This window comes from Heterodontus francisci, chromosome 6 (assembly GCF_036365525.1).
Source record: "Heterodontus francisci isolate sHetFra1 chromosome 6, sHetFra1.hap1, whole genome shotgun sequence".
Classification (NCBI taxonomy): domain Eukaryota; kingdom Metazoa; phylum Chordata; class Chondrichthyes; order Heterodontiformes; family Heterodontidae; genus Heterodontus; species Heterodontus francisci.
In genome coordinates, this window is record NC_090376.1 from 51,165,709 (window position 1) to 51,186,520 (window position 20,812).

The 20,812-nt window shown below is 41.7% G+C and overlaps 1 protein-coding gene across 2 annotated transcripts in view; it reads right to left on the reverse strand.

The window, feature by feature from the left end:
* LOC137371296 (fibroblast growth factor 9) overlaps nucleotides 1-20,812 on the reverse strand; it is a 76,361-nt gene that overhangs the window by 14,117 nt on the left and 41,432 nt on the right. For both annotated transcript variants that reach the window (XM_068033640.1, XM_068033639.1), the window contains exon 3: nucleotides 1,930-2,033. In XM_068033640.1, the coding sequence (XP_067889741.1) occupies nucleotides 1,930-2,033 (104 nt within the window). The remainder of the gene's footprint in view (nucleotides 1-1,929; nucleotides 2,034-20,812) is intronic.

Here is a 20,812-nt window from a genome sequence, read left to right on the forward strand (position 1 = left end):
AGGACCAACAGCTCCCAACTGAAAATAAGGAGGAGGGGGAGAAAATGAAGTCAACGAGTATAGTTTAACATGGCAGAACTAATTGACAAGGAAGGAAATCTGTCATGGCAGCTGACTAGAAGCTTGAAATCTTTTTGAGGAATTTGGTTGGTTTGCTTTGTGACTGTTCAGCGTGAATTTTTTATAAATACTGTAAAATTATTTTGAGAAATGTATTAAATTTTCACCTTCACTGGGATGAAAATTGGGCAGTTCTAAAGTTGGTAAGTGATATGCTCTGCCAGGTTTCTGCCCAGTGGTGAAGATGAAAATTATCCCCACTGTGCTTTTCTTTCAATGAACATGCTCCATGCCCTACTAACCCACACCAGATGCAAAACTACTAACTATACAGTGGATCGAAAGTTACACCTGCTCAATCTTTACAAATATTAATTGATAAAGCTTCTACTTTAACAGATTGCGTTTTACAACCATGACACTCCTTTCTTTTGGGATTTGTAATTACGGTGCAATTATCATTAAGTTATAAAAACAGAGGGGCCATAAGGGGCAGTCATTGTGGTTTTAGAAGCAATATGTCATGCCTCACAAATCCACTGGAATTCTTTGAGGAGGTAACTAAATTAGTGGACAAGGGCTATTCCAAAGACATAATTACTTGGATTTTCAAAAGATAAAATTCTGTCTCTAAAGTTTGTAAAGACGTTAAAAGGTGTATGGCATTAATGCGAAGTTAGTTAACTGGATTGAAAATTAGCTTGGCAATAGAAAGCAAAAGGTAATGATAAATGAACCAGGCTCTATTTGGCAACCAGTGCCAATTGGGGTTAGAAATTACTTTACAAGATTCAAATGGGATTTGGACAAAATAGGTTATATGGGCTAAGTAATGACAGGATTCTTGTGGACAAATGTACAGTGAAATTAGAAACATGAAATTTACACACATTGCATAAATAACCATTGACAAAGGAGGAAAAAGAGAAAGATCTGATTATTGACCATTCACTGAAAGTGGCCAATCAATTGGAGGCTGTTGGGCTGATCAAGCACTGTGATGTACCTTGTTTAATATGGCAGACTCATGTTTGTTTAATACTATATGATTCCTTGATAAGGTTGAATTTGGAATATTGTATGCAATCAGTGAAGGCTGAATAATGCATCAGAGGTATTGCTTGATTGCCTTTGGGGACACAAAATAATTTCATTTTTTCATCATCTTCAAAGTTTCACCTGTAGTTTTTTTGGCTCCCTCTATAGATTAAGTAAATTAGGGGGATTCCATTGACAGGTCAAATTATTCACCGGGAAGGGGTAGACTACCTGGTCAAATGACATTTTATTATTCCATGCTTTACTAGCAAATCACACTTTTATGAAAGTTTGTCAACAATGTAAGAAATGCTGAGCTATTTGTAAGCTGTAAAAACACGATGTAACAACAAAAGTAAGTGTAACAAAATTATGCACCAACAACAAATGAAAGCAAAGAACAGCAGTGAGAAAGTAATGTATTTTTGATTTAAAGTCGCAGTCTGTAGGTCAACATAATGAGACACTAAAGCTTTTGTTGGTCCACAAAGGTTGGCATACATTACAAGTTACACTCTGGATCATTTTGAAATACAGCCTAGATAGGCTCATAAAAAGGATACAGTGTCTTTAATGTGACAGTGTAGCCTTGAAGCTGCTTGTATTGCATGTGGTTTTGGTAGAAAGAACTTTAATTTTTGTTTCACTTTGTGTTCCCATGTCGATTATTCGTAATTAAATACATATTAATTTCTTTAAAGTACAGAACTAACCAAAATTAATTAGCAGCATTAAATAAATTCAGTTCTTTTTGTGCAAAGCAACCTTAACCTGTTGCTATAGTGTATTTAAATCTATTTCAAACCACTGAAAACACAAATTTGGACTTACCGACCCATACAGCTCCCCCTTCTCATTCATTCCGAGGTAGAGTCCACTGTCTACACCACGAATGCTGACCAGGCCCACTGCTATACTAATGAACTCCAGTATACCTGATGATGATGACAACAATAATAATCATGAAAACATTTTTCATATTTTGACCTTACAAATTTACATATATATAAAAGTTAAAGTCCCTTGGAAAAATATAGAATTGTAAGAACCGCTAGGAATAATCAGTATCATTTCTTTGTATAAAATGTGTAATACCCTTGCAAAAATCAATTGAGAGCTGCGCCTTCTGATTTTATTGTATATCACATTAGACAATAATAATTAGAGGATCAATAAGATATTGTTTGAAATCCTCAAAAGATCATGATATCATTTATGATTTCTGCATGGAATATCTTGTGGCATAGTGTTTTAAGAAAGACGTCATAACAAATTTTAAAAGGGAGATATCCAGAGGAAAGCACTCAGAGTGCAGGCAAAATATGCAGAGAGACATGCTCGTCCCAAAAACTGAAAATTCAAATACTTTATCAATTATATGTACTTAGTGGGGACAAGATTCTAACAGGGGGAAAACTCTTTAAAAACAAGACATAGGAGGAAAAAAACTCTCCCCAAAATAAGTATTAAAGGAGAAAGCCTCCTAGAAATGGCCATCAAATGGAGATTTGTTAATAGCTGTTTGTATTAAGAAAACACTTGATGTAATCACATGATGTATAAAGAGAATAGGGTAAATGTATATATGGATTTTCAGAAGTAATTTGATACAGTGCCTTGTAAGGGGATTGTTACAAAGACTGAAGAACATGGCATGAAAGGAAATGTAGCTGTAGACCAGAAATCAGGGATAAATGGATGTTCTTCAGCTTGGCAGCTAGTGGTGTGCCCCAGGGATCTATACTAGAACGGCTTTTTGGTTTTCTATTTATGTAAATAATTTGGACATAGCCACAAGAGGAATTATATAAAACTTTGCTGATGACACTGGATCAGGACCATTGTGAGGAGATTGTAGGAAGATGTAAGTAGGCAAAGTGGACAGATGTGTGGCAGAAGCACTTTTATGCACAAAGAAGTAAAGTAGAGCATTTTGGAGGGGGAGAAAAGAAAAATGAAATATGCCATAAACCAAGATCTTTAAGAGAGTGGAAAGCAGAGACCTAGGAGTGCTGATATGCAGGCCTTTAAAGGTGGTAGTAGAGATAGAAAAGGACATTAAAAAGGACAACATGAGTCTGAGCAGGGGTATATATATAGGGGCATTGCACACAAAAGCAAGGATGTTAAATTTGTACGAGACATTATTAGGCCACAATTGGAGTATTGCAAGCAGCTCCGAGCACACTGCATTATAGGACCTTCTCTGGATTATTGGCCCAGGCCTCTGGATTACTGTTCCAATAACATAACCACTATGCTACCATACCTGGGCTGAGATTTTAAAATTTTGTTGCCAGGGAGGGGATTGAGGTCCGAAAGATGAGTGTCATGGAGAGATCAGCTTGGTGGGGAGTGGGTGAGGGAGTGATGTAGTCAGGGCAGATGTATAGAAGGTTGCGGGCAAGTTGGGGGGGGGGGGGGGAAGAAGACTAAGGAGGAGGTGGCTGAGGAGATAGTCCCACTTTTCAAGATGAAAAGATCCATGAGTCACAAACATTTGACTTTGGATGTGAGAATGGATGGGACACAGGAAGGTTTAAAGGGTTAAAAAAATGAGAGAAGGACTGTTTAAGGTTTTCCTTACCCCCAAAAATAATCCTGGAGTAGAAGAATGATTTAGCTTTGGAAAGGGAAGTATTATTCCAATTAGGTTTAGAAATAAACATCCAGGCCAGATTTGCTAAAGTTTGCAGTAATTAGATTTATGGATGTGACCCTGTCAACTAAAACATAGCTGGGTAAATGGTGGAGATAAATCCCAGTAAAGGACTTCAAGGGATGAAGTTATCAAAGGCAGAGGTAAGTGAGCTATTGTGCAGGCCAAAATCAGCAGCAGTGTTGAGGTGACTTAATGGCCAAAGGAAAGGAAATTGGGTGATTGAACAGATGCTGGTGAGGGAGCTGGGTGAGGGAGTAATTTTCTCTAGCATAGTGATGATTGTGAAGTATTTGCACACAGTCAAGAAGAGACAAATGTTGAGAGAAACACGTAAGTGATTAGATGTGGTCTTATCAGTGGTGGATGTGGCAAAACTTTGCAAAGTGGCAATGTCAAAGAGGTAGAGGAATTGATATACAAAGGACGAGTGAGGAGGTATGTTTGGGAAATTGGAAAATAGGAGGCTGCCACTTACACTCCTTTGAAGAACTTTGGGATTTTTTACTACATTTAAAGTTCTATGTAAATGCAAGCTGTTGTTTTGGAGGGTTTTAGTTACAGACTAAATCACTGAAGATAAGAAGTTGTTCAATGCAAAGGCTAAGTGAGAGGAAGACTTTTGGTGCCAATTTACCCAGTGAGAAATCAATTGATAGCAATCATATACCAGTAGTAGAGCACACATCAATGTACTATATGGATGGAAGAGATTATAAAAGGATAGTTTCATTAAGGAATTTTGGGCATCATTTGGTGGATTTTTTGGCAGACACTGTCAAAGGGCAATTTATGTGCATCATCTGTTCAATCACCCAATTTCCTTTCCTTTGGCCATTGACCCACTTCACCACAGCTGCTGATCTTGGGAAAAACAAATGCATATTGGGTGATCGCTTTGCAAAACATCTCGATTCAGTCCGCGAGTGTGACCCCTAGCTTCCGGTCGCCTGTCATTTCAATTCTCCACTCCACTCCACTCCCACTCTGACCTTTCTGACTTCATCATCCTATACTATTCCAATGAAGCTCAGCGTAAACTCAAGAAACAGCACCTCATCTTTCAATTAGGCACTTCACAGCCTTCCAGACTCAACATTGAATTCAACAATTTCAGATCATAATCTCTGTCCCTTTTATTTCAGATGGCAGCTGCTGGTGGTGATTCTGCTCTCCCATTTACACCTCCTCTCGATTTTACTTGTCCCATTACAATCTCTTTGTGTCTTGCACTATCATCCCTCTTGTCATTTAATCTCTCCTGCCTTCCACCCTGCCATTTGTTCTTTCTTCCCTTCCCCCATTTCCCCGCCTTGCTTAAAAACTGTTATTTCTCTAAGCATTCCCAGTTTTGATGAAAGGTCACCAACCTGAAATGTGGCTGGGAGGAGGGAGAGGGTGGGAAAATGGTGTGGAATGGTATGGGAGGGCTCCCAACGCAGTCCCACCATGGGCCATTTTCCCAACGGCAGGAATGGCAGCAGCTTAGCCGCCTGCAAACCAGAGGCAGGCGACCAATTTAAATAATTAAAAGGCCAATTGATGGTCATTTTCCCAGGCCGCCGGCAGTGGCACTACCCTCCCTGCCCCCAATCCCCCCCCCCCCCCGCCCCCCACCGCATGAGGAGACCGCCAGCTGCATGGAGGCAGCCTCCCAGCAACTTCCCAGAAGGTTTTTGATTTCCGGAGGCCTGCCTACCTGGCCCAAGCACAGAAATAATTTTTTCAACTTCCCTGCATAGGCAGCACTATATAAATGTAAGTTGTTGTTGGACTTTAAACAAAAACACTTGTTAAAAGTTGGTTGAAGGCTTTCGTGGTGAGAGCAGTGACATTGAGTAAGACGATTTTACGATTTTTCACTCTGAAAAGAGCAGTTGTTTCCTTGAAAAAGGAATTCTTAGAAGAACTGGCAGGCCTCAACATTTTGGGAAGTCGTCTGGAGGAATAACTGGAATGGATGGAAACAATGGGTTTATATGTGGTGGAGAATGAGAATGTGGGCAGGAACTTACCGCTGATAAGTTATTACACATTCTTGTTTTTGCTGTTATTAGTCGACTAATTGTGTTCCAAAATAGGTCGGTATTTGCTATTGTTCTCACTGCTGATTGGTCAGCTATTGTGTCCAGTAGTAAGTCGATACATACTGCTGTTATTTTCAGGGTATGTTGGTTGCAAAGCAGGTGATGATATGTTACTTGAACAGGAGTAGCCAGGTATCACTGATGAACAAGCCACTGTCTTGGGAGATGATGTGGTGTTGATAGCCTCTCTGGCACATCTTGTATGCCAGTGCATACTGAATGAGATGAGTTTGGAATTGGACCACTCGATGCGATGAGCTAAGCATGCTTGACAATAGCTGACTTGTCCCAATTACTGTGTTTGAAGCAGGCTTGGTGCTCCTCAAGTCCAGTGTGTAAGCTGTGGCCTGATTCTCCAATGTAGACGAGTCTGTAATTGCATGGTACGCTGTAAATTCCTGGTTTGTTGTGAGGTGGTTTCTTGTCTTTATGGGTATGAAGAATGGAGCAGAGCTTCTCGAATGACTTATGTCAGACTTCTGTGTCCACTGACCTGAGTATGCATTGTAGCCTGTGCAAGGTGAAGTCAATGTATAGGAGGTTGACTCTTGTCTTGGTTGAGGTAGTTGTTGCAGTGCGAGTAACAGGTGGGCATGTGTTGATCTTGTGGGAAGGAAATCCATTGAGTTGGAGTGGCTTGATATGGCGCAGTTCTTGTTGTAGATGTTTCTTATTGCTAATGGAGTAGGCTCGTCTGATGAGGGTGTTGGAGACCGACTGAAGAATGGAGGGATGATGAAAAGAACAGTAGTTCAGGAATCTATCAGTATGAGTTGCTTGCGGTAGACTTGGCATGCTGGTATGCCATTATGAGACTTGGTAATGAGAACATCAAGGAATGGTATGGAAAGTTGTTCTGTCTCCATGGTGAAATTGATGTTCAGATGTTGATTTTAAGGTGTTGTGAAAAACTATGAAGATCTCTCCTATCATGTTCCCATATGTTGAAAGTGTTATCAACATATCAGAGCTCGAGTTTAGATTGAAGAGTAGCTGATTAAAGTGCTGCTTGTTCGAACTCTTCCATGAAAATGCTGACAATGATTGATGACAGTGGAGATCCCATAGCAGCTCCATTTGTTTGTTTGAAATAGGAAGCCTGCCATTGAAATGATGTTGAGTTGATGTACATCAGTAGAAGATCATAAATCTGGTCAGATGACATTGCAGTTCTGTTAGGTAAGTAAGTGCCTTCTCCTAATTCTTCTGATATGCCTCCAGTGATTCCTCTAGACAATGGGCAGAGTACGTAACCCGAAACATCAAGGCCTGCCAGTTCTTCTAAGAACTCCTTTTTTCAAGGAAACAACTGCTCTTTTCAAAGCAAATTCACATGGTGCATAACTGTAAAAATCGTTTTACTCAAAAACACTTGTATTTATATAGCACCTTTAACATAACAAAATGTCCCAAGGCGTTTCACAGGAGATTTATAAAGCAGAATTTGACACCAAGCCATATAAGGCAATATTAGAGCAAATAGCCAAAAGCTTGGTCAAAGAGGTAGTTTTTAAGGCGCACCTTAAAGGAGGAAAGAGAGGTAGAGAGGTGAAGAGATTTAGGAAGGGAATTCCAGAGCTTTGGGCCTAGGCAACTGAAGGCACGACCACCAATAGCGTAACAATTAAAATCAGGGATGCTCAAGAGGCCAGAATGAAATGAGCGCAGATATCTCGGAGGGTTGTGGGGCTGGAAGAGATTACAGAGAAAGGGAAAAGCCATGGAGGGATTTGAAACAAAGATAAGAGTTTTAAAATCAAGATGTTGCTTGACTGGGAGCCAATTTAGGCTGGTAAGCATGGGGTAATAAGTGAACAGGACTTGGTGCAAGTAAGGACTCAAGCAGCAGAGTTTTGGATGACCTCTAGGTTTTATGGAGTGCAGAATGTGGGAGGTCAGTCAGGAGTGCATTGGCACGGATAAGTGGTTGAAAGTTCATCTCAGGGTCAAATATGGCACCAAGGTTACAAACAGTCTGGTTCAGCCTCAAACAGTTGCCAGGGAGAGGGATGGAATTGGTAGCTAGGAAATGGTGCTTGTTGCAGGGACTAAAGACAATGGCTTCAGTCTTCCCAATATTTATTTGGAGGAACTTTCTGCACATCCAGTACTGGATATCAAGCAAGAAGTCTGTTAATTTAGCAACAGTGGATGAGTCGAGCGAGGTGGTGATGAGGTAGAGCTGGGTGTCATCAGCATACATGCGAAACCTAATGCTGTGTTTCCAGATGATGTCGCCGAGGGGCACCATGCAGATGAGAAATAGGAGGAGGAGCACCAGAGGTAACGGTGCGGGAGTAGGAAGAGAAGCCATTGCAAGTGATATTCTGGCTACGTTTAGATAAATAAGAGTGGGAACTAGGCAAGTACAGTCCCACCCAGCTGAACAACAGTGGAGAGGCTCTTTTCTGTCTCTATTTGCATGTACGTATCATGTATGCATGCTAGCATACCCATGTGGGCAGCACAGTGGCGCAGTGGTTAGCACCGCAACCTCACAGCTCCAGCGATCCGGGTTCGGTTCTGGGTACTACCTGTGCGGAGTTTGCAAGTTCTCCCTGGGACTGTGTGGGTTTCCACCAGGTGCTCTGGTTTCCTCCCACAACCAAAGACTTGCAGGTTGATAGGTAAATTGGCCACTGAAAATTGCTCCTAGTGTAGGTAGGTGGTAGGAGAATTGTGGGGATGTGATAGGGAATATGGGATTAATGTAGGATTAGTATAAATGGGTGGTTGATGGTTGGCACAGACTTGGTGGGCCGAAGGGCCTGTTTCAGTGCTGTATCTCTCTATAACTAACTGGCGGTTAGAGTTTTTTGAACTTGCAACAGAGAATTTGAACTCAAAAAGCTATTTGCTCCTGAACTGAAAATACCTCTCTCCTGCTTGTTCTCATCTTTCTCACGGAACTGAAGACCCATTGAAGACACATGAACCCCAAGAGAGAAAAGTCTCCTACAGTGAACAAGGTTTAAGAAGAATACTGGGCCCCAACGAAAAGCAAGACTACCTACAAGCAAGGACTAGAACGAGCTCGAAGCACAGTAACAAAAACCCCTTTTCAGAAATTGCCTCAAACCGCTCTGCTTTATTTTTCTTCTGCTTTTTTCTGTCTCTATTTGCATGTGCGTATCGTGTATGCATGCTAGCGTAGGGTGCAGCATGTATCCATAGGTGTTAACCGAATTAGAGTTTAAATTTAAGTTTTAATAAATTTCACTTTTCTTCTTTAAACTTAAGAAAGCTTGTTTGTGCTCATTTCTTTGCCTTATAATTGGAAAGTGGTGAACAAGGATTCACCAAAGGGGAGCTCAAAACACGGTGTGTTTAAAAATTAAAACCCTGTTACAATAAGACAAGGTGAAGGCTGAGAAAGACCCCCTAGACACCTTTCTCACCTGGTCGTAACATAGTCGAGGAATAGGAGGAGGGAGCTGGTTTGACTGTGAGCTTTCTCTTTTTATTTCTGGTAAGACAGAGCCATTTTTTACTTTATACTAGTTGATCACCATTGGCATTGCTGGTGGTGAGAGGGAGGGGCCATTTTGCTGTGTGCTCAGAAACAGTTGTTAGTGTGTCAGGAGAGGGCCAGGCAAATAAATTTAGCAACTGTCATTAGGGGAGCAGAGGACGACGGTATTGGTTGTTTCTCCTCATCTGCCTCCAAATAACCCATATCGGAGAGAAAAAGAGGGACACTGATGCCATCACTAAGGGTAAAAACAAACAGCATTCTGTCATATGTATTGAAGAAGAAAACCTCTTTTATTCAAAAATACAAAAATCAAGACCTTTCTTGACAATTTCTTAAGACAGATAGCACTTAAACAGCAGCTCTGGAAGTGATCAGTGCTACTGCAGGAAATCTGTGGGCAGAACTCTCTGACATTCATTTGCATGTAACTTACATTGCTTCTCCCTCTTCAAGTGCAGTCTGGTGCACCCACCAATAATGCCATAAAGAAAATTCAGAAGCAGTGCTATTCAGGTGCTAAACAGAAGCAAAGGGTTAGTGCTCAAATTTTGTGTATAGTATCTATTTTTCAGGTGGTAAATGTATGGAAATTGACCCTCATCAACCATGGAAGCAAAGCTTGAGGGCAAGATTAAATTATTTTCATTAACTCATTATTTTTACTTTATACTAGTTGATCTCCAGTGGCATTGCTCATAGGTAGTCCAAGATCTGATTAATAGGATGGGAGCAGAGCATGGCAGTGGTAGGTGGGAAGGGGCAGTGGAACATAGCAGGATGCAAAGGGAGAGGAGCAAGATGAAGAATTTTCACATAAAAACTACAGTAGGAGTATAACTGCTCAGTAGAGCTGGTATTGCAACAAACTTTTATGACCGCTCTCTTGATAATATTTTCCCTGCAACTGATTTCCAATCAGAGACTGTTTATGGGACAAAAATCTTTTGTTTGTTGAGTCAGAATATGGGGTGAATCTTTGAAGCCCGATAATTTTTATATAATTGAGCAAGAATGGCCATTCACAAAGCAAGCAACAACTTCTTATTTGTGATGCCAGCTGACCAGTATCTCCTACAAGGGTCATAAAAGACCACTATAAATAAATCTAATAATGTAATTGAGTAAGAGACCACTGTGCCTGGGTGGTGGGGGGTATGTGGGTGGTACTACAAAAGCAACATCTGGTTGCGGGGGATCAAAATTTGGTTCAGATGTGTGTAGAGGATTCCACCCCTTTTGTCAATAATAAAAACTTCCAATGCTATTTCTTATATTTCCACCTCACCCCCACCACACCCTTGCACTCTGCCCTCTCCCCCAAACAATAGTAAAAAAAAACTCTGGACACTATGTAATAAAATGGTAATCACTCCTTTCATGCAAGTGAACACATCTCTGGGCTTTGGGATAAGATCAGAGATGGAGCAGACTGGTGGCTGAGGTCCTGTACTTCCAGCAGTGGAGTGGGGTTCCAGCAATTTTGGGCTGTTCATTTTAAGTACAATGTCCTCTGGTCACTGAGAAACAAAATGAAAACCAGCAGAATTTTCCAAATATATTTCGAGCAATTCAATAGTGTTCCTTCTCCGTCTTGCTAGTTATTTTATGGCAGTTAGTGCTGACTATTGATTCTTGATTGGCTATTCTTGTTTCCAATTGTCACTTGTTCATTGGTACCCTTTTGGTTTAAACTGTTGCTACTTTATGAAAATTTTATTTGAGATAATCAGTTGCAAATGTGACAAACGCACTCAACTGTGATGCATTTCAAGTGTAACATTTTGATGGGTGCCACTTTTCATACTTTGAGGTGTGATACAAACATGCTAGGCACGACTTTTATATATACATTACAAGATCTCTCATGATGTTGCTCATGGTGAGTCAGAGGATGCTGTGACTTGTAACACATAATGGAGCAAATTTTAACTTTTGACCGACATCGGGCAGGGCTGGTGGAGTGATCGTAATATTATCCATATGTCCTTGGCTAAAACCTGAGTTATTTTAATGGTCGTACCTTATTTAAAGAAAGAAAAGAAAGATTTGCATTTATACAGTGCCTTTCACAGCCTCAGGATGTCCAAAAGTCATTTATAGCCAATGAAGTACATTTGAAATGTAGTCTCTGCTGTAATGTAGGGAAAGTCAATTTGCACACAGCAAGCTCCCACAAACAGCAATGAGATTAATAACCAAATACAATAATATTTTTTAGTGATGTTCATTGAGGGATAAATATTGGCCAGGACACCAAGGAGAACTCCCATGCTCTTGTTCAAAATAGTGCCATGGGATCTTTTACGTCAACCTGAGAGGACAGACATGTCCTCGACTTAACATTTCATCCAAAAGAAAGCTCCTCCAACATTGCAGCACTCCCTTAGTACTGCACTGGGGTATCAGCCTAGATTTAGTCCACAAGTCTTTGGTGTGGGACTTGGACTCACAACCTTCTGATTCAGAGGTAAGTGTGCTTCTATCTGAGTCATAACTGACATCAGGGGTCATTATAGTTGACTAAGGGTACAGTGGCATGGTGGTTATGTTTCTGGACCAGTAATCCAGAGGCCTGGGCTAACGATCCAGAGACACAAGTTTAAATTGAGACTTGGGAATTTAAATTTAATTAAATAAATCTGGTATAAAAACTTAGCGTCAGTAAGGGTGACCATGAAACTACTGGAGTGTCATTAAATCCCAACTTGTTCACGAATGTCCTTTAGGGAAAGAATCCTGTTCTCCTTACCCTGCCTGGCCTATATGTGACTCTAGACCTACAGCAATGTGGTTGACTCTTAACTATCCTCTGAAATGACGTAGCAAGCCATTCAGTCATATTCAAGAAGGCATCTCACCACCACTTTCTCAAGGGCAGTTAGGGATTGACAATAAATGCTGGCCTTGCCCGTGAATGAATTCAAAAAAACTGATTAACAATCTGCAAGCACTGAACCAGCACTCGCAACCAACTTGCTCATCGGGAAGGGATGAAATCTGAGGAGCTCCTCCGCAGAACCTAACTGCAAGTTGGAGGTTTAAACTAGTGGGAGAGTGAAAGGACCAGTGGGCCAGAAGATTTTTAGAGCATCCATAATCCTTGGCCCAACCAAAATCAATGGCTCAGCTTCTATTCTGAGCAGTTGTGAGAGGCCAACACAGTCCACCCTCCATCCATTGGTACCTGAAAATTATATCTACACCCTCTGGGCATCATAGGACTGCATTTAGATGCCTTGGTGAGGTGCTTGCCTGAAACAGGTCAGTGTTCTGGCTGCCCTTCTCAAGGCCCCAAACAAGTGTGGTGGGCAGATCAGCATTGGGAATAGGACGGTAAGTTCAATACTGCTCTTTTCAGAGCACTACTGCCCGATTCCTGCCCAGCGGCCCCAGTCTGTTATCAGAGTAATTTATTTGAACTAATTGAAATGTCATTCTGTTTTTAATATATGGCATCCTGAAACTTTTTAATCACTGCTTTAGGAATGAAATTCTACAATCTTGTTTATTTCTGTTAATGATCTACTATAATGTCAGCTCTGTCTCAGCATGTAGTGCTCTTGCTTTTTGACTCAGGAAAGCTGTGGGTTCAAGTCCCACGCCAGGTCTTAAACACATAAATCTAGGCTAATACTCTATTGCAATACTGAGGGAGTTCTGTGTTGTTGGAGGTGTTGTCTTTTGGATGAGATGTTAAACTGAGGTCCTGTTTGCCCTCTCAGGTTGACGTAAAAGATCCCATGGCACTATTTTGAAGAAGAGCAAGAGCGCTCTCTTTGGTGACCTAGCAGATTAAAAGGTCATTATAACTTTGCTGTTTGTGGGAGCTTGCTGTGTGCAAATTGGCTGCTGCATTTCCTACATGACAATAGTGACATGACACTTCAAAAGTACTTCAGTGGCTGTAAAGGCTTTGGGATATCCTGAGGTCATGAGAAGTGCTAAATAATGCAAGACTTTTTTTTTCTTTTCATAACTATTATTGTATGTTTCTTTACTTGTGCATTTACTTTTTTATGTCTGACTGAAAAATTCATTCCATAGTTTGTTTCTAAATAACTTGGAATAACCATTTGAGTTTCTTTCCAAATCTCTCTTTCACACCACAGAGATATACCCTTCTAGTCATGAGTCATCCTGGCATTTGTCCTGACAGAAAGCGACTTGATTGACATGGGGAAATTCAGCCCCTGCTCAGACTGCCATCTTCCTATAGTGAAGCACATAATAACGGTTGATCAAAATTTCAACTTCAAACCCAGACTTTACTGAGGGGTGAGTCCTTCACATTAATGCAATTACTCAAAAGACAATTCTATAAGTATATTTAAATCACATTATCTATATAATTTGTTATCTTCTGATTCTGCTTGAAGCCTTATTTTTGACCCATACTCACCAGGCTAAGAGTCAAAAATTACCTAAAACAAACTAAATTAATGTTTATAGTCATTTAACTGGTTAATTTTTTTATTGTATGTTCTTTGAACTGGTCATTCAGATTGTTGTTAAGCCCTTAGTGCTGTAGCAGCTCACCTCATTTTACATTTGTATGTTCCCTAACTCTTCAGCTCTGATTTGTGCTAATCAATGAAAAGTGACAGAAAAATGCGATGGTCAAGTGTGATGGAAGCATACACTATCCTCCAGAATTTTAATGTAATACAGGTGGATCATAAGAACGTAAGAAATAGCAGCAGGGGTACACCATATGGCCTCTCATGCCTACTCCATCATTCAATACAATTATAACTGATCTTCTGCCTCAATTCTACTTTCCCACTCGCTCCCCATATTCCCTGATTCACTCAGAGATCAAAAATCTATTGGTCATCCCTAGCAATGCTCACAGCTAACAGCATTTGATTTATGTCATTTACTGTACAATATATTATAGAGACACTTAATCACAATGACTGAATGAGTCAAATTGGATTTTTTATTCTCAAAAGCAGAATTTCTTAAACTTGATTTTCCAAGGTTCTGCCTGCAGCACGGAGCCTTGTTGGTGGCTGGTGTATGTTGGAAAATATAGCCTTTACTTTGTGCACCCAGTTCACATCACAACTGATTTTTCAATGGCTGATTATGCTGTATTACAGACATGTGCAGGGCTCTTTTAAATATCTAAATTATTTAGAGCAGCTCCCATACCAAATTGTTCCAATCAAGAGTATGGGCTCACCCACATTATGCACATAAATTGAACACATGGGAGTTTGGGGATTTGGGCTTGTTCAAGCAGGCTTCTTCAAGTGGGATGATTGTTTCAATTCCTGTTCAAGTTTTTTTTTAAACATTTTTAATGATGTCTTGCTCCTGCATTAATTGATTTTGTTCAATAGTCAATCATTTTGGTTTTTTTCTTGCCAATATTGTCCTCCATTATTCTTGACTAATGCTGACGTTTAAATTGCATCATATAAAGTGGTGAGGATGGGTACTTCTTTGAGGGGATCCACTGAGTGTACAGTTACCATCACTTTTCCCCTGATCTCAGGAAGCTTTTCCATATTGGAAGCCAAATAATTCAGTTGGTGAACTTTCTTAATACAGCTTTCATCTGTGCTTTTACAAAAGGATGACTTTCTGCAGAAGAATCTCCTACCATTCAGCATCAAGACTAACTGTACCATTATGAAGAATTAGTAAATTTTCTTTCACCAACACAATTTCCCCTTTATGAAAGCCTGTAGCTCTTTCACAGTTGCTTGTCAGATTTCCCACTCCCCAGCCAAGTGTGCCACTGGCCAAGCTCTCTGGGAAAGCTATTCATGTTCCTGTAGCTTAGTCAATTTAGCAGGAGAAACTCCTATCAAAAAATTTAGAGCAGCCCACTTTCTGATCTGCCAGCATGCAAGCCTATGCATTGGGCTATCTTGACCCCATTTTTGAAATTATTGGAAAATCAATGTGACTTTCTTTTCTCATATTACAGCTATCCTATTATCTACCTGAGATTGCCAATTTAAAGTGAATTTAGTTGTCAATTTATGTACCATGAGGTCATCCCACCAGGAATTGATTCAGATTGCTCAATCTCATTTCACTTAGGACCCTTACAGCCAACAGAGAGAGCAGCCTTATTTTAATCACACCCATAAGGGACACTTTCAAACCCAAGCCCCAAAAGTGAAAGGATAGTGTTTTAATCTACCAGTCAATCTCTCACAAATGCATTGCAAATACAGAAACTCTGGGAGCTTACATCACCAAAGGAGGCCACTCAGTCCATCATTTATGTGAGCAATTCAAAACTACCATGCCTTCTCTCCATATCTTTCTCTGCTTCAAATATTTACCCATTTTTCCCTTTAAAAAATTAAATGATCTCTGCCTCAATTACTCCCTGTGGCAAAGCATTTCATGCTGTAACTTCTCCCATCACTTTCTTGGTGACAATTTTTAACTGATGAGCCCTTATCAATGACTCTCCAATCAGAGGAAATAATCTTTCCCTATTTACCCAATTAAAAGTCTTCATAATTTGGAAGTTCTACTGAATTTCCTCTTGGCCTTTTCCACACTAGTAGAAATAGTATCTCAAGTCTTTCCTCATAATTATAGTTTCCTATCTATGGTATCATCCTCATGAATCTACTTTAAACATTCCCTATGGCTTTAATGGCCTTTCTATATGGGCTGAGCAAAACTGCACACAGCACTCTAACTATAGTCTAACCATCGTCTTATACCAATTTATTTAGATTTAGAGATACAGCACTGAAACAGGCCCTTCAGCCCACCGAGTCAGCGCCGACCCATATTATACTAATCCCATATTCTTACCACATCCTCACCTGTCCCTTTATTCCCCTACCACCTACCTATACTAGTGGCAATTTATAATGGCCAATTCACCTATTAACTTGTAAGTCTTTTGGCTGTGGGAGGAAACCGGAGCACCCGGAGAAAACCCACGCAGACACAGGGAGAACTTGCAAACTCCACACAGTGCAGTACCCAGAATTTATGTTTAGAGATACAGCACTGAAACAGGCCCTTCGACCCACCGAGTCTGTGCCAACCATCAACCACCCATTTTATACTAATCCTACACTAATTCCACATCCCCACCTGTCTCTATATTTCCCTACCACCTACCTATACTAGGGGCAATTTATAAAGGCCAATTAACCTATCAACCAGCAAGTCTTTAGCATGTGGGAGGAAACCGGAGCACCCGGAGGAAACCCACGCAGACACAGGGAGAACTTGCAAAGTCCACACAGGCAGTCCCCAGAATTGAACCCGGGTCGCTGCAACTGTGAGGCTGCGGTGCTAACCACTGCGCCACTGTGCCGCCCCCTTTATTACCTTTTAATGTTGTATTCTTTGTTCCTATTTATAAAATTGAAAATTCTACTGGCCTTTTGTAGTTTTATCCACCTGCAACTATAACATCAAGGAATTAGGCACTTGAACCCCTATGTCTATTCATCCAAAATAGTCAGCATTTTTCCATGGAAAGTATATTTGTATTCCTGTTTTTCCTCCCATAAAGCATTATCTCATGCTTTGTTCCAACTTTTTTTATTCTTTCACGGAATGTAGGTGTCACTGTCTAGGCCAGCATTTTATTCCCATCCCTAATTGCCCTTGAGAAGGTGGTGGTGAGCCGCCTTCTTGGACCTCTGCAGTCCATGTGGTGTAGCACCTACAGTGCTGTTAGGAAAGGAGTTTCAGGATTTTGACCCAGTGACTGTAAAGAAACGGCGATATAGTTCCAAGTCGGGATGGTGTGTGGCTTGGAGGGGAACTTGCAGATGGTGGTGTTCCCATGCATCTGCTGCCCTTCTGTCCATGTTACTACATTTCCTTTTTATACCATGACCCTGAATTTTCCACCTAGCCTCCTGTGGGACACTTTATCAAAGACATTCTGAAAATCCATATTCACTACAACTTCTCTTGATATATCCAATCAGTCACTTCTTCAACAAAATTCTGCTATATCTGTCAAACTTGACTTGTTTTATCAAATCCATGCTGCTGGTCCTGCGATTAATACATGCATACATAAATTCTCACATATGTGCTCTCTTGCCCAAAACTAGGATTAAACGTATGCTCTACAGTTACTCAATTTATCCTACTCTGCCTTTTTAAACAAAGCTGTTGACATCCTATCATGAGCTATTGACAGAGGTATTGACATCCTGGTTTTCATCACACATGGGTGGGGACACCCTGCCCCTTAATAAATGCTCCCACCTGGCTATACTTTCTACCTTCTGCCCTGCCCAACCTACACTGGTGGTGGCATGGTTTTTTCTTGCCAGTATTATCCTTCATCATCCTTGACTGATGCTGACATTTAAATTGCATCATATGAAGTGGTGAGGATGGGTATTCCTTTGAAGGGATCCAAATGCACCATATGACTTGGATAAGAATCAGTCATGCAGGTGCAATCACACTTGAGAGATTTGGTGCACGCCGGTCGCTAGACCAGGATGGGCAATTATAGAATTTTTCAAATAAACGAAGGCCTGTTTTTGTTACCTCCACTTCACAAAAGCAACTGCTATAGACTTGTACCATCTGCTGCAAGATAACCTTCAGGTGATATGTGGAACAGAAATAGTACTTCCCATCGAAGAGAAGTTTACGATGATATGAAGCTTTCAACGCACCACATCATTCCAATTCATCAGAGGTAATGTCGGCAATTTCAGACAGTCTGCAAGGCAGACCTGCGTCAAGCGAATGGTGAACTGTGTTTGCAAGGCAGAAAAAGGTTCATAATTGTTTTCTGTGGAAAGGAGCATCAACTGGACCGGACACAGCTTTCACTGGAGGGCAGAGTTACTTTCTGTGCAGGTGTTATCATTGGCGCCCATGAGGTCATCCTGGCTTTCATCATAAATGGGTAGGAACAACCGAACAACCAACTCCTTACCAAACCTGGCTATACTTTCTACCAACTGCCCTGCCCAACCTACACTGGTGGTGTCTTGGCCATTATCACCAAGTCACACCTTGATCTCTGTCATGTTTGACTGATCTGGGTTTGATTGTATTAGCCTGTCCACTGACCTGTGTTCACCATGCTTGATTGCTTAAGCCTGTGGGTAGAGCTGAAGAGTTGACACTGAAACCAAAAGACACAAGACTAAAAGGTTCCAGAGCAGGGTTGTCCAACCTTTTCGGGCGGAGGGCCACATTATGATTTTTGCTCGGTCCATGCGGCCGGCGAGCAAATTTCGAAAGATAAAGGCATTAAAAATTATCGTACTAATAAAAACAACAAAAAATGTGCATTTTTCTGAAGAAGCTTTAAATGAGAAGACTAATTTATTGACTTACATTCTCGTCACTGTATTGAAAACTGATTTAGTGACATACCTGGCATTGTTTTTGCTTGCATAAGTATTCAATCTCTGCCCACACACTTGATGTAGTGATGCAGAGTAATTCTGGATAGATATCCATCTGTCAGGAGTGATCTTGATCTCTCTCTATCTCTGTCTCTCTTTCTCCCTCTGTTCCCCCCTCTGTGTGTTGTTCCCCCCTTCTCTGTGTCGCACTTTGTGTTCCCCCCTCTCTCTGTCCACCCTCTCTCTTTGCACCCCCTGTGTTCCCCCTCTCTCTTTGAGTTCACCCCTCTCTCTATGTTCCCCCTCCTGTCTCTCTCTGTTTTCCCCCTCTGTCTGTGTTCCCCCTCACTCTATGTTTCCCCCTCTTTCTCTGTGTTCCCCTCTTTCTGCCCCTCTCTCGCTGTGTTCCCCCCTCTTTGTTTTCCCTCCCTCTCTTTGTTCCCCCTTCTCTCTCTGTTCCCCCCTCTCTGTGTTTCCCCCTCTCTGTTTCCCCCCTCTTTGTTTTCTCCCCTCTCTGTTCCCTCTCTCTCTGTTTTCCACCTTCTCTCTCTGTTAGCCCCCTCTCTCTCTGTTTCCCCCTCTCTCTGTTCCCCCTCTCTGTTTCCCCCTCTCTGTTTTCCCCCCTCTCTGTTCACCGCCTCTCTCTGTTTACCCCTCTCTCTGTTCCCTCTCTCTGTTTCCCCCCTCTCTCTCTGTGTTCTCCCCTCTCTGTTTTCCCTCTCTCTCTCTCTCTGTTCCCCTCTCTCTCTGTTCCCACTCTCTCTCTGTTTCCCCCTCTCTGTTTCCTCCTTCTCTGTTTTCCATCCTCTCTCTCTGTTAGCCCTCTCTCTCTCTGCTTCCCCCTCTCTCTCTGTTCCCCCTCTCTCTCTGTTAGCCCTCTCTCACTGCTTCCCCCTCTCTCTCTGTTCCCCCTCTCTCTTTGTTCCCCCTCGCTCTCCTTGTTTCCCCTCTCCTTGTTCTCCCCCTTCTACTTGTTCCCCCCCTTGTTTTCCCCTCTCTCTCCCCATTCCCCCCTTCTCCCCATTCCCCCCTCGCTGTTGCCCCCTCTCCCTGTCCCCTCCTCCCTGTCCCTACCCCTCTCCCTATTCACTCCCCTGCCCTCCCCCTTCCCCATTCTCCCCGACTCTCTCTCCCCATCCTCACCTCTCTCTCCCCATTCCCCCCCTCTCTCTCCCCATTCCCCACCCCCCCCAACCCCTCTCTCCCCCTCCCTCTCTCGGACAGTTGCACTGAGCGGGAGCGCTCAGCATGGCAGTTTTGTGGTTAGTCATTTTGTTTAAAAACATCGCTCTGAGTTACACAGCTGGCAGCATGTTCAATCAAGAATTGCAGTAAAATATTTTCAGTGAATTTTACTTCCGGCAAAAATGACAATTTTTTGATAATCCTTTGTATCCTTGCATCAATAATAATGACAAATTGTTTTGAGAAAACTGCTCCTGTAATTTTAATACTCATTGACAGGAACGCGCTTCCCAACATCCAACAGATTCGGGGTTTTCCGGCGGGCTTTTAAAAAAAGTCAGAAAACTCCAAATCTGTCAAAGTTGACAAGTGCGTCCCTGCTTCGGTAGCTGAACTGTGAAACTGACACTGTGATGTTTTTAAAAAGGCTGCTCTGCAAAAAGAAGACAAAGGGAAATTTCCCATCTCCAGTCACAGTGAGGATGAGGAACGGCCCCGGGTACAGTCTACACCCGCGTGCCAGATGGAAACCTTTGGCGGGCCGGATCTTGGCCTATGGGCCATATGTTGGACAACCCTGTTCTAGAGGAAAATACAGACTTCTCTGAGAAGACATTGTGCTGAGATCTTGTGTGAACTGAGACAATTTAAAGTGCTGTAAATAAACCAGTTGGTGATTTAATATAAGTGTGATATCTGCATTGCTCTGAGATAAATCAGCTACACATAATATATCCAGCAACCCAATGCAATCATAAGTCTCTTCCCTCTATTTCTCTGGCATCTTTTCCTCTAACGAGCATTTTACCTTGTTCCACCCCTATAACCTTACCTTTAAAATCCTGAGGTTTACTACCTCCCCAAGCCCTACCCCAAGTTTCTCCCCAAGATATCTTCCCTCCTATTTTTCCTCAGGCTTAACACTGAGAGTCTCCTCATCATCAGTTGCTGTCAATCTCCATCTCAGCTTCCCTAGAACAATCCTCTG